A 14,423-nucleotide genomic window follows, 5' to 3' on the forward strand; every position below is an offset into this window, starting at 1 on the left:
CCTTGTTATGTGTGTCTCTCTATGAGGAACTATCCCATAGACATAGACATGGGCTTCGCGTTTGTTTACACCACTCTTCAACCTCTGATTGTTGGAAACTGCTGTCACTCAAAAAATGAGCTCACATGGTTGGCTGCTTAGCATCTTGCCCCTCTTCACAACATGAATGTTTGTAAATGTGAAACCTACGTTTGTATAGTATACCATGATAACTCATATGCAATAATCACGTTTTTTCGTTGTTGTTATACTTACTCTTCAGTTTTGTACACGTCTGAATAAAGCCCCGCCTTTTGGAACTTCTTCTTGGGGGGTCTGGAGGCTCTCTTTTCCCGTTGGCTGGGCACGGCTGGGGTGGGCGGGGCCTGTTCTACGGGAGCGGGGGTGGGACCTTCTGGAGGGGTCGGCTGGCCTTCAGGTTTCTTCTCCAGTGCACTAAATGAGACAAACAGGTCAAAGGTCAAACAGATCAAAGTGAATGAGTGATTGAGTGAGTGATTGAGTGAGTGAGTGAGTGAGTGAGTGAGTGAGTGAGTGAGTGAGTGAGTGAGTGAGTGAGTGAGTGAGTGAGTGAGTGAGTGAGTGAGTGAGTGAGTGAGTGAGTGACACAGACCAAGGCTATTCAATTGGAATTTCACATGGGCCTCATTTCAAAACCAAGAAGGACCACAGAGTTTCAACCGTCACTGTGAGGATGAGCAAATAAGTAGAATGAGAGTGACAGTTAACGAGGGAGTGAATCTGAGTGGGTGAGCGAGCCTGTGTGAGAGTAAGTGAGTGAGTGAGTGCATGAGAGAGAGAGAGAGAGAGAGAGAGAGAGAGAGAGAGAGAAAGTGAGTGAGAGAGAGAGAAAGTGAGTGAGAGAGAGAGAAAGTGAGTGAGTGAGTGGAAGTGAGTGAGAAAGTGAGTGAGAGAGAGAGAAAGTGAGTGAGAGAGAGAGAAAGTGAGTGAGTGAGTGGAAGTGAGTGAGTGAAAGTGAGTGAGCGAGTGCGTGAGAGCGAGAGAGAGAGAGCGCGAGGGAGATAGAGAGAGAGGGAGAGTGAGATAGAGAGAGAAGGGAAAGTGATTAAGAGAGTGAGTGAGTCAGAGAGAGAGAGAGAGAGAGTGAGTGAGTGAGTGAGTGAGTGAGCATCATTGAGTGAATGAGTGACATTCAGTACAGTATGTGTCATCCTACAGCCCCAGTCATAAAGAGGCCTCGGAGGCTGATGAAATACAGTGGCAGCTTTCTGGGAAGGATTACAGTGCAACTTTTTTACCGTCAAACACACTGCACAGCACTGCTGACGAAAGTGAAAGGGACTCAAGTCTTTAACATATTTCTGGCAGTGACTAAAAAGACGAATGGCGCGTGGCGTGAGATTTGATTAAGTCATCAGAAATGATGCGATGATTCGTCAGCACCCTTGGCTCCAGTTGTTGAAGGGTAGAGAACAATTTTAGCTACTAGGCCAGATGAACAAAGGCAAAAATAGAAAGAGAGGAGAAGAGAATAGAGTAAACGAGAAGACCAGAAGAGAAGAGTAGAAACAAGACAAAAGGTAAGAGGAGAAAAGAGAGGAGTAGTGCCAAATCCACAATGTTCGCTCTTTTACTACAAGGAAGGGAACAATGCAACTCTGGGAAAGCACTGCAATACACTTTGTAGTGAACCGCAAACACGGCCAAGTATATCAGAAGAGAAGAGAAGAGAGGAGAAGAAAAGAAAAGAAAAGAAAAGAGAAGAGAAGAGCCAAAAAGACCAAAGAAAAGCAAAAGGTCGAATCCATAATGTCTACCGCTTCACTTCAAAGAGAACAATGCAACTGGAAATAAAATATTTCAACTCACATCCACTGTAGTACATACTGTGGTGCGTGACTGAACAGGCAAAGGCAATCATTTTGTAAGAGAAGAGAAGAGAAAACCAAGAGAGTGAACAAAAGAGAAGAGACAGAACAAGAACAGAAGAAAGAAAACAGATGAAACAAGTAAAAAAATGAGGAGAAAAACAAGAGAGAGGAAAAAAGAGACAGAACATATGAGAAAGAAAGGAGATGAAAAAGTAGAAAGATTATGGAGAAGAGAAGAGAAGAAAAGAGAATAAAAGAGAAGAGAAGAGAAGAGAAGAGAAGAGAAGAGAAGAGAAGAGAAGAGAAGAGAAGAGAAGAGAAGAGAAGAGAAGAGAAGAGAAGAGAAGAAAGTGAGGAGAAGAGAAGAAAGTGAGGAGAAGAAAGTGAAGAGAAGAGAAGAGAAGAGAAGAGAAGAGAAGAGAAGAGAAGAGAAGAGAAGAGAAGAGAAGAGAAGAGAAGAGAAGAGAAGAGAAGAGAAGAGAAGAGAAGGTCATGGATGTTTGTGACTGGTCCTCACCTGCGAAAGCAGTGCATCTCCTCCTGAGTGAGCCAGGCTCTCCCTCCTCCTCCCGTCCTCCCCTTCGCTCCTCCTCCCTCCTCCTCTCTTCCCGCTGCACGCTCCTCCTCTTCTTCCTCTTCCTCCTCCTCTTCTTCCTCTTCCCCCTCTTCCTCTCCTCCTCCTCCTCTCTCCTCTCCAGCTAGTCCTGCCATCGCTGTTGCTGCTGCTGCCTCCCCCTCCTCTCCTCCTCCACCTGCTCTCTCCTCCTCCTCCTCCTCTTCCTCATCCCTCTCTTCCTCCCATCTCTTCCTCTTGCGCCCTCTTCGCTTCGGCCCCTGCTGCACCACCGACTCGATGGCGTCCGAGACCGTGTCGCCACCGGCGTCCCCCCACCCCCCGCCCCTCTGCCTGCCCATGTCGGAGGCGGGGTAGAGCGGGTGCTGTGAGGGGGGAGGCGGGGGCGGCGAGGGGGGCGGCGAGGGCAGCGGGTACTTGCGGGGGCGGCCAGGCCCGCGCTTCTTCACCATGTTGTTGCCCGTGCGCGCCTGGCGCTGCAGCTTCTTGGCGCGCAGGATCTTGTTGACGTGGTGCAGGTTGTTGTTCTTGCCGGAGGCCGGCTGCGGCGACAGCGGAGGACCGCTCACTCCCCCTCCACCTCCACCTCCACCTCCTCCTCGAGAAGAGGAGGATGAGGAGGAGGGGTGACGAGGAGGCGGGGAAGGGCAGCAGCTGGAGGAGCCTCTGCCTGCGGAGGAGGAGTGCGGGTGGGACAGGGAGGGGTGGAGCAGGCCCTGGTGGTGCTGATGCTGCTGGTGATGCTGATGATGCTGATGATGATACTGCTGCTGCTGCTGGTGGTGGTGGTGGTGTGGGTGGTGATGTTGGTGTTGGAGCATCTGGTGGTGGTGGTGGTGGTGGTGCCGGGACAGCAGGCCTGAATCCATTAAGTCGGCCGGGTTCACGCCACCACGCGTCTGCATCCCGCCTAGCAGGACAGAGAGAGGGGGAAACGGGACAGGTCAAGACAAGTCAAGTAATACTTACGGTACGTATATTTGTGCACTATTTTAAAAACAATAGCTGATATAAATGCTGAACTGTATGAGCAGGTAAATAATAATACCGGTCGTCGTCATCATCATCATCATCATCATCATCATAATCGCCATCCTCACCATCATCATCATCGTTATCATCATCACCGTCACCATCCTCACATTAGTACATCATCATTCCCCATCCTTCATACTCATCCTCATCTTCATCCTCACCATCACCGTCAGCATTATGACCAATACTACCATCACCACCATCACCATCATCATGACCATCACCCTCCTTATCATCATCATCACCATCACCATCAGCATCACCACCACCATCATCATTACCTCACCTCCATCATCACCCCATCATCATCATCACTAACATCATCATCATCGTCATCATTAGCATCACCGCCACCATCATCATCATCATCATCATCATCACTAACATCATCATCATCGTCATCATTAGCATCACCGCCACCATCATCATCATCATCATCATCATCATCACCTTCACCATTACCATCATCAGAAATGAATACTAATGAGAATAATTGTGAAAAAACACAAGAGACAAAGAGAGAGAGAGAGAGAGAGAGAGGGGGGAGAGATTGCCCACACCAGTACCATTTAAAAAAAGACAAAAGGCAAGAGAGCAAGAACAACGTGACAAAAGTGATGAGCTGGTGAGTGGAAGGATTGCAGACAATGAGACAAAAGATGAGGAGATTTCCTGGGACGACTTAGTATAGCGGAATACAATAAGGCAAAAGGGAACAAATTAAAGCTCTGAATATAAAAACCTTAGAGACAAAGAAATTTAGTGTGTGAGAGAGAGAGAGAGAGAGAGAGAGAGAGAGAGAGAGAGAGAGAGAGAGAGAGAGAAAGAGAGAGACTGCTTTATCGGAGAACCACCTCATGAAAGAAAGGCAAAGAAAGAAAGAACATGAGTGAGATTGAGCGAGAGGCGGAGACACCAAGAAGAAGATGGCAGGAGGAGAGGGAGACGGGGAAAGCGAGGGAGAGGGCAATATAGATAGACAAAAAGGGCATAAGAGGGAAAGATGACAAGCTTCTGCATTAACCCATTGACGCCTAAGGCACCTGCAAAAAAGGGTGCTGAATGCCTGGGCCCTTTTTTAGGAAAGCTGCCCTCAGCCAATAGAAACCTAATTATCTCAGCTTCTGAAGCACATAAAAATATGCACTAAGTTGCATTTAAATGCTAAGACCCTCATCTTTCATTAGAATGTGTTCATTCATCTCAAACAAACAGAGATTTTTAATAAAGTTGTCTCAAATCTCTTGAGCCTGAATGTTGCATAATGCAGCTCCAGGCGCCAGGGCCAATGTTGCAAAATGCAACATCAGGCATCAATGGGTTAAAGGGATAAAGGATGGAGAGAGAGAGAGAGAGAGAGAGAGAGAGAGAGAGAGAGAGAGAGAGGGGGGGGGAAAGAAAGAGGACACTGCACCGCACCGCCAAATGTAATGGCTACGCAAGGCAAAAACGAGGTAACTCAACCCCCTCCTCCTAGCAGACCCGGAGCAGTGAGCAGTATCGCACATCCGCAAGGCCAAGCACAATTCACCTTCAGCAGGACATTTTAATTACATCTGTGTGAGCCCGTGTGCATGTGTGCGTGTGTGAGAGTGAGTGATTGAGAGACTGAGTGAGTGTGAGTGTGAGTGTGAGAGTGTGTGCATGAGTGTGTGTGTGTGTGTGTCTGTGTGTGTGTGTGTGTGTGTGTGTGTGTGTGTGTGTGTGTGTGTGTGTGTGTGTGTGTGTGTGTGTGTGTGTGTGTGTGTGTGTGTGTGTGTGTGTGTGTGTGTGTGTGTGTGTGTGTGTGCGTGCGTGTGCGTGTAGAGCCAACCTACTCCCGTGCTGCCTGTGTGCATGCCTGCCTGTATGTCTGCCTGGCTTGTCTCTGATATCCATCTGCAACACTTAACCTCTGAGCACGTCATCTCCAGTCAATGTCATGAGCATAAACACAGCCCATACTGCACTGCATAACATGAGGCCTCAAGTGGGAATGTATACATCGGCTACACTGTACTGTTGATATGAATTGCATGATAAGTAGATCTCATATTGACTGCAGGTAGTCAATAGGAACTCTGGTGTGTACTCTATGCTGTTGCTGAGTTGCTACAAGATCTGTGATCACTGTTGCAAGACCTATTGGAATTCAAATGGGAATGCTCTGCAGCATACTCACTGCACTGTATGTAGTGTAGCCAGGGCCACTGGCAGCTTTTGCTGGGCCCGGCACAAAGTCATCTGAAAGGGCCACCTACCCAATATATAAAATGTAATGGGGACTCAATTCTGGGCCCCCTATCCCCCCCCTGGGCCCGGGACAAAATACCCCTTTGTCCCCCCCCCCTGGCAGCGTCCCTGAGTGTAGCCATGGGTCCACCTTTCAGGGATCGATATGAAGTGTTATGTATTGTATTCCATGCCAATTACCCAACAAGAACTGTTACCACTGTGGCACAATTTCAAACAGGAATGGCTTATTAATTGTACAGTCAATATGAGCGGTGCAAGAGGGGTCGATATGACGATTTGCTGCACGAACGTATGTTGTATTCCAATTACAAGACGACATGTTATCACTGGCAACTACTGTGCAGACATGAATAACAAGCTGTACATGGGAAAGAGTAAGAGGGAAAAAAGTCTTGTGTACAGCATTATCTAAATGGGCTGTAGACAAACACAATTATGGCTCATATCTCTACGAGTTAATGAAAGGCAGATGAAAATAAAGCTGGTTTTGATTTCTATTTAGAACAAGCCACTTCTGACACCGTTCTAATTACAACAGAAAGCTGCTTCCAGCATTTGGCGGCATAATGGATAAAACGCCATTTCACTCTATCTGGATTTTAACCCGGGGCACAACCAGCAGTGGAGAAGGCATTGGGGGACTTATAGACATGAGAAGAATAGAAAAATACAACAGGACCCAGAGAGCAGCAGTAGCAGTTTAACCAGAGAGAATAGAAATATGTAGAGGAATGTAAATTATCCTGGGTTGAACTGTTGATTTAAGACGCCACAAAGAAAAAAAACCCTCTCTTATGGCAGTTCAACACTGGCTTGTTGACACAAACGTCTGAGACAACAAATGCGGGCTACTACAAACCAGCCGTGCAATCCCATTCACAAAAGGCCCTTAATCCAGCCTTAGCGGTTCGAAGTTGCCTGAGCAAACTCCTGTGCCTGTGAGTCCTGTTTGACAAGCTCATTACCCATAATCCATCTCTCTCCACTACACTACACTTCACACAAACAACCAACTTCCCTCAGTTACATAACTGAATGGGGCAGTATCCATGTCAACAAGCTAATGCTATTAGCCTATTACCATAACTACTCAGGGGTGCATTTCTCAAAAGAGAAGTTGTTAGTCTGTTAGCAACTTCGGTAGTTGCTAATGGGAAAATGCATTGAAAACATCAGACTAGCTACTGTAGTAAGCAACTTTGGTTTCGAGAAATGCACCCCAGTTTAGAAGACATGGTAGGAAGGAAAACATGCGTCATGTGTGGTGTTGTTGCCTTGTTTGATGTTTGTGTACTTAACGTGGACTGTGTGATGTTTTCATCTCTGACCTGTCACTTGCAGAGTGGGGCTACAGATGTGTGTTGTGTGTGATGTATTAAATGATTAAGATTTTTAGTTTATTTCAAATCCGCACTGTCTTATCTTACAGAGGTTGACGCAGAAAAATTAACATTTTAACTATGCGACTTGCTACCTTTCTGCGCTGTATGTAGGGACAGCTATAATGTATTCATTATATATAACACAGCTATATTAGTTATATTTCTTCCCACAAAGAATTCTAACTGCGGTGAAAATGGCTCTTTCAGGAGCCCAGATTTTCTCGCAGCCATTTCTGTACCACATAACGTGAGAAATTTCCCTTTGCCTTGGATCCCCTTAGGAGCTGTGGCACCCATGGGCCTGGACCCGATAGCAGTGTGGTTCATTAATCCACCCACGCCTCTACAGTACTGTCAAGGACGAAGTACTGCACGGGGGCCCAAGAGCCAAGGGGGCCCTGAAGCCCAAGACTCTAAAACTCCATTCTCACATTCCATTAAATATTGCACTTTTGTAATAACTATTTGTTTTTTTTTAAGATGTTTTTTGGCCTTTTTGCCGTATTTGTGACAAGACACTTAAGCGATAGACAGGATGCAAATGGGGGAGAGAGAGAGAGATGGGGAACAGTTGGCAAAGGACCCAGGCTGGTGGAGGAGGGGGGGGATTCTGGTCCAGGGGCCCATGGAGTCATCATCTGGCCCTGTACAATACGATATGTGAGCTGCATGGCCAATGGACCTGCATAGTAAAGTGTAGAGCTGACAGCGCAGGGAGGAAGGTTATGTGTAAGTGTACGACAATGTGAAAGTGTGTGTGTGTGTGTGTGTGTGTGTGTGTGTGTGTGTGTGTGTGTGTGTGTGTGTGTGTGTGTGTGTGTGTGTGTGTGTGTGTGTGTGTGTGTGTGTGTGTGTGTGTGTGTTGTGGACAACTGACTGCTCGGAGAGGAATGTTAGTGTGAGGGTACGACACTGTGAAAAAGTGTGTGTATGTGTGTGTGTGTGTGTGTGTGTGTGTGTGTGTGTGTGTGTGTGTGTGTGTGTGTGTGTGTGTCTGTATAAAGCAGAGCGTTGACTGCTCTGAGAGGAATTTTTAGGTGTGAGTGTGCTACACTGTGAAGGGGTCTCCGTGTGTGTACGTGTCTGTGTGTATGTGTGTGCGTGTGTGTGTGCACTTTACAAAGCAGTGAGAGAGTGTGTGCGTGTGCGATTTATAAAGCAGTGGGAGCTGGCTGTAGTGAGGGGAAGGTTATGACAGCACAGCTGCCTCTGTCATGGTGATGAAGCAATTTGTGTGAGAAAGTGTTGAGGCATGAATATTATCTGTGAGGGTGCACTACGGTACTATAGTGTGTGTATGTGTGTGTGTGTGAGTGTGCGTGTGTATGCCTGAAATGCCCCTATATATTAACATAGTGTATGGATGATATGTTTATGTGAGGAATGTGAAGTTATGCATGATCTGCTACATGTGTGTGTGCGTGTTTGTGTATGTGTGTGTGAGCGTGGGTGTGTGTGTGTGTGTGTGTGTGTGTGCGTGTTTGTGTATGTGTGTGTGAGCGTGGGTGTGTGTGTGTCTCACAATATGGAGATATGCTTGCATTAACTGCCTGCACGCATGTTCCCCTGCTGGCACTGTATGGCATGAATGTTACAGAGACTATTTATTTGACAGCAATACAACCTGCAGAGCTTGCTGTAAAAATGATGGCAATGTTATGCCTACATGTCAGTGTGTGAAGATGCTTGTGTGTATTCTTCAGTGTGTGTGTGTGTGTGTATGCAGGCCCACGGACAGAGGGGGACAATAGGGTATGTTGCCCCGGGCCCAGGGAAACGTGGGGCCCAGAATTGGGTCCCCATTACATTGCATGTATTGGATAGGGGGCCCTTTCAGATGACTTTGTCCTGGGCCCAGCAAAAGCTATCAGAGGCCCTGTGTGTGTGTGTGTGTGTGTGTGTGTGTGTGTGTGTGTGTGTGTGTGTGTGTGTGTGTGTGTGTGTGTGTGTGTGTGTGTGTGTGTGTGTGTGTGTGTGCAGCAGTAAACAAGGTTGCCCAGGGATGCTTGCTGGCTGACCAGCAGCCGACCCCTCGTTCTAGGCTCTAATCCTGGATTACCCTGACCGGGTTCACACATCCCCACACACACACACACACACACACACACACACACACGACTTACAGACAGCTCTGACGCCCTCTGACTCTCATTCATTCACACATATGATTCTCATTCATTCATATAACAAGCACGCACACGGACACGCCAGCCTGTGTGGACCTTCCTCCGTTTCTGTGTGTCGTTTTTTTACACATACATGTACAAGTACACACACACACACAGTTCTGGCACTCACTACCACACAAACACACACACAGACACTAGCTCTCTAGCTAGACCCTTCTCTCTGTCTGCCTGTCTGTTTCTATCAGAGTCACACACACACACACACACACACACACACACACACACACACACACACACGCAGGAACGCACACACACTCACCTCTGTCTGTCTGACTCATTCACTCTCTGACACGCACAAACACCTGAAGACAGAGCCCTCTAAGTCTCTTACGCACACCCGCACAAACACACACACACAAGCATGCAGAAATACCCTCATCCTTCGACTGTAAAAGCAGTGAGCAATGTGGGGTGGAAGGCAAGCAGGATCATTTCACAAAGCTCAACATCTTACCTCTTCAGCAATATACAGTGCAGGTGCAGTCTATATATGTCAGCTAGTGTGTGTGTGTGTGTGTGTGTGTGTGTGTGTGTGTGTGTGTGTGTGTGTGTGTGTGTGTGTGTGTGTGTGTGTGTGTGTGTGTGTGTGTGTGTGTGCGTGCGTGCGTGCGTGCGTGCGAAAGAGATTCTATGCCTGTCTGCCTTCAAAATAGAGAACAAGCCAACGTTGGCAAGCTCTAAATCAGAGTACGAGGTGTCAAGATGAGAACAGCCTGCTAGTGTTTGTGTGTGTGTGTGCTTCCGTGTGTTTGTGTGTGTGTGTGTTTGCAAGAGTGTGAGTTGTCAAGATGAGAACAAAGCAGAGCAAAAATGACAGAGGAAAAAGAGTGAGAAAGAGTGAGACAATGTTTGTACATTGCCAACGCACACTCACTCACAAACACAACCTCCAAAGATGTGGACACCCTTCCTATAAAGATCCATCCCCCATCTCTCTCTCTCTCTCCTCCTCCTCTACCTCCTCCATTCTTCTGCTCCTCATCATTCTCCTCCCTCTTTCCCTCCTCTTCGACTTTCTCCTCCACCTACCCCTCTACCTCCTCCTCCCTCCTCTACCTCCTTCTCCTCCTCCTCCTATCCCGCTCCTCTCCTCCTCTTCATTATCCAGCTGATGGTCCTGCCCCCATCGCTCCTGCTGAGGAGGGGCCATTAGTCTGAGCTGAGGGCTGCTATTTAGGGAGCTCTGGCTGGCTCCAACACTGCCTGTCCCAGGGCCACATCAATGAGAACGAGATGGAGGGAGGAGAACATGGAAAGAGGAGAGAGAGAGAGAGAGAGAGAGAGAGAGAGAGAGAGAGAGAGAGAGAGAGAGAGAGAGAACGAGACAGACAGACAGACAGACGGACAAAGATAGAGACAGGGACAGAGAGAAGGAGAGAGAGAAACATGAGAAGAGCAAGGGAGAAAGAGTATGACAGAAAGAGAGAATAACAGAAAGAGATACTAGGGATATGCCGAGAGAAAGGGGAGAGGGAGGGAGAGTGAGAGAGTGCATAGCATGGAAAGAGGGAGAGAACGAGAGGGATATGGAGAGAGAGAGAGAGAGGGAGAGAGAGAGAGCGAGAGAGAGAGATAGATAGATAGAGATAGAGAGAGAGAGAGAGAGAGAGAGAGATAGATAGAGAGAGAGAGAGAGAGATAGATAGATAGATAGAGAGAGAGACCCAGTTGGGAATCCACCTAACCTCATTCAGCACATGTTCAAAGCAGGGCTGGCACTATGGCACTATGTGATGTGGCCTACACAGGAGCCTGGGCTTAGTAGTGGTTGAGTGGAGTTGCTCGTTTGTGTTGCTGTCACTTTCGCTGCAAGCCAGCCAGTCACCCATCCCAGCGTGTGTATGTATGTGTGTGTGTGGGGGGGGGGGGTGGAGATAGAGAGAGTGCAAGAGAGAGAGTGTGTGTGTGTGTGTGTGTGGAGTGTGTGCGCATGCTTATGTTTAGTCTGCCATAGAAATATACAAACAGTCTCTTGTCTCTCTCCTCTCTCCGCCTTTCCCAGGCTGATCTTAACACTCTGTGCCCTCTGGCAAACAGATTTAATCTCAATCCGATATGTTCAAACATTCACTACACAGAGTGGCTCAGTAGGAAACAAAACACTGCAACTCTGAGGACTATGAAGTGTTTGAGTAAGAAATGCAGATGGAGCCAGCCACGGTCTAAGCCTGGTTGTTGAGATGTTGATTCACTTCCACAACATGCACATCCATGTAGCTTCTTACTGCAGATGGGCCTGTCGACGGACCTATGCACTCTTAGGTGAAAACACCCCCAACTACAACATAACAACAGTGCTATGACAATGCAGAGTCTTCAATAAGCGATTAAGACTTGGTCATTACCATTTCGGTGACAATAAGGTAATAACAGAGACAAGCTGGGCTACTTCACAGTGACTAGACCCAGAGATGACTGGAGCACTCAGCAACTTTTTTAGAGGTTTTTTATTATTTTGGTGCACATTATTTTGGACTCTGAGGAAGGCGCAGGTGCGCCGAAACATCAGTCATTTTGTGCACCAAAATAATTTTAAAAAAAAACTCTAAAAAAAGTTGCTGAGTGCTCCAGTCATCTCTGGGTCTAGTCACTGTGAAGTAGCCCAACTTGTCTTTATACTGCTGTCCTCGACGGTGAGCACCACCAAGGCTGAAGCGCAGACATCCCCTCTTCGAAGGTAATAAGAGTTAAAACCAGTCTGGGTGCTGAACTGAGGCATATACTGAATTATAAAGCAGGAAATAATAATCCACCACATCAGTCGCTGCTGCCTAATAAAACCATCACTGCTACAGGTCAGTGCAGTTTGCCCATCGTGAGTGTTTTTGTGTAGCCTGGGAACTCCCATACTGCCTTTAGTTCTACACAATCGTTTCGATCTGAAAGACAGTCTGGGGAGGATGACTCATAACGTCCAAGATCATGGGCACTGTGTCATAATGGCCAAACATTCCGACCTTAACAGTTTCTCTGCCCAATCAGAGAGCAGGGCAGTGTGTCATAATAGCCAAGTATTCTCTCCCCTACGGAATTTACAATAGGCAACTCCCCAGACCTACTCTCACTTGTGATTAGGTCTGGTGTTAACCAGGCAACAGTTTGCCCATCGTGAGTGGTTTTGTGTGGAAGATGGTCTTGAAATGCATAAGCATTCTCTCTCAGCTGCTTTGCGGTTCCTTAGCTATGATATTGACAGTTGGTTTAGTTTAGGCCTACTCATCACTCAGTTGCTTGCAGCTGGGATGCCAACCTGCCACCGTGTGTCACCCTGTGCCACCACCCTCAACCACTCTTGCCCGCTACTGCCACCACCTCCAGGCAAGTGCTTCTAGGGATGGACGATACTGGCCAGGCCATGCCTTCCTAGTGACGCAACAGCTTCAGCGTTGCTACCAGTCAGGTTAAGAGTCAATGCAAGTACTTTCTGAGTTTCCACAAATATGGGAAATCTTCCCACTTTGTTGGGAAGCAAACAATCATTAGCAAACCAAGGGAGGCCATTTGGGAAATGCCGTTTAGGAAATGTAAATTGTTATGCTCTTGGTCAGAACAAGTCTCGAAGAGATTTGAAGTCGATGATAATCAGGCTAGGACGATACCACTTTTTTGAAAACTGATTTGAGAACGAGTACATTAATTTCTGTACTTGCCGACACCGAGTACTTATACAGAGTACTTTTACCTCCAATACCGGGCCGATACTGATACCGCTATTGGGGGCAAAAGATGTTGTCAGTGCATCCCCAAGTGCTACTGTAACTGAGTCACCAGAAGTGGGACAAAACTGGATGGGGAAAGCCCTGGCTGTCATGTATGACTTTCTACCTCAAAACATTTGTCTGCTTTCCTGCTGCTATGTAAAAAATATCAAAGAATTACAAAGAAAAGAAAAACCGAGTGTGATCCACCTCTTCTCAATGATTCTCTATGGCTTTCTTCTTCAGCCATCAATACAGGTGATGTCATTCATTAGCAGATCTAGCCAGGGATAAGCTTGTGCTGAGTGAACTGGCTGGAACAAAGACCTGGCTGGCAGCATGGACCTTCCACTTTCTGACAGGGTCGGTGATGGGCATAGGCATAGGTCGCCAGCGCGCCAAATGTCACCAAAAATCCCACAAAATTGGAATGTAAAGCAAAATAAAACTTTAAACTTTACTTTGTCAATGATTACTCAGGAAACCTCAGTTTATGTAGGTACTAGATCTGATGTGCTCGATCAGGGGAGGGGCGGGGGGATACTAAGAACATGGTTAAGCGATAAACCAGACTTAGTTAACCTACAGGGAGTGGTAAACCTGCTAATAGATGTATCTGCTGGCATCATTAATTTAGTTAAGAAAATGAGGACTCCAGGCTCTTCAATTAGATGATTTACCTCTACCACAAGGTTAACTTAACCTGGTTTACTACTGAACCAGCTTCTTAGTATACCCGTCAGATGTACGACCGATTGTTTACAGATGCCAAATTCTAAGTGCACAAAAAAGAAAGGGGGTGCTCGTCTACTCTAGGGCACCAAATTGACTAGAACCGGCCCTGCTTTCTGAACCCGAGATGCTTCTGTTTCTGTCGGCCACCAGGCACACACACACACACACACACACACACACACACACACACACACACACACACACGTTGGACATTGACATGGAACTCCACAGGACACGCCGCCACAAGAGCAGCTATATTTGGAGCATGACAACACGCTTGGCGCATTAATACGCTCGCACTATGTGTTCTCTCCCTTTTTCTTCCTCTCTTCTCTTCGTCTCTCATTGTTTTCCCTCTGTTCTCTCACGTGTTATTCTCTCTCCCTCTCCCTTCTTGCATTCTTCTCTCTCCGTCTTTCCAGTTCTCTGTTCCATGTCTCTCTCCGTTCTGTCTCTTTTCTCTCTCCCTCTGTTCTCTCGCGCTCTCTCTCCCTCTGTTTTCTTGCATGCGCTCTTTTCTCTCCCTTTCTCCCTCGCTCACACTTTCTCTTTCTCTCTCCTTCACAATGTCAAGCTGAAATGGGGCCAACTTTAAACGGTCCAAGACATTTGCATTCAGTCACAGAATCACACGGCGTGCCATATGGCGCATGGAGGCGGCAGCAGCAGAGGGGCAGCGGCGAAACCCAAGACACCCAGCCGCAAAGGAGGAGCACAGAGGAGGACAACAAACGCAATTACTG

General features: G+C 47.3%; 1 protein-coding gene across 1 annotated transcript in view; it reads right to left on the reverse strand.

Moving 5' to 3' along the window:
• ash1l (ash1 (absent, small, or homeotic)-like (Drosophila)) overlaps positions 1-14,423 on the reverse strand; it is a 72,394-nt gene that overhangs the window by 48,140 nt on the left and 9,831 nt on the right. Inside the window, exons 3-4 of the mRNA XM_063185812.1 lie at positions 2,350-3,316; positions 256-435 (exon numbers count right to left, since the gene is read on the reverse strand). Coding sequence (XP_063041882.1) covers positions 256-435; positions 2,350-3,316 — 1,147 coding nt within the window. The remainder of the gene's footprint in view (positions 1-255; positions 436-2,349; positions 3,317-14,423) is intronic.

The sequence above is a fragment of the Engraulis encrasicolus genome, chromosome 20 (assembly GCF_034702125.1).
Source record: "Engraulis encrasicolus isolate BLACKSEA-1 chromosome 20, IST_EnEncr_1.0, whole genome shotgun sequence".
In the NCBI taxonomy this organism is placed as follows: domain Eukaryota; kingdom Metazoa; phylum Chordata; class Actinopteri; order Clupeiformes; family Engraulidae; genus Engraulis; species Engraulis encrasicolus.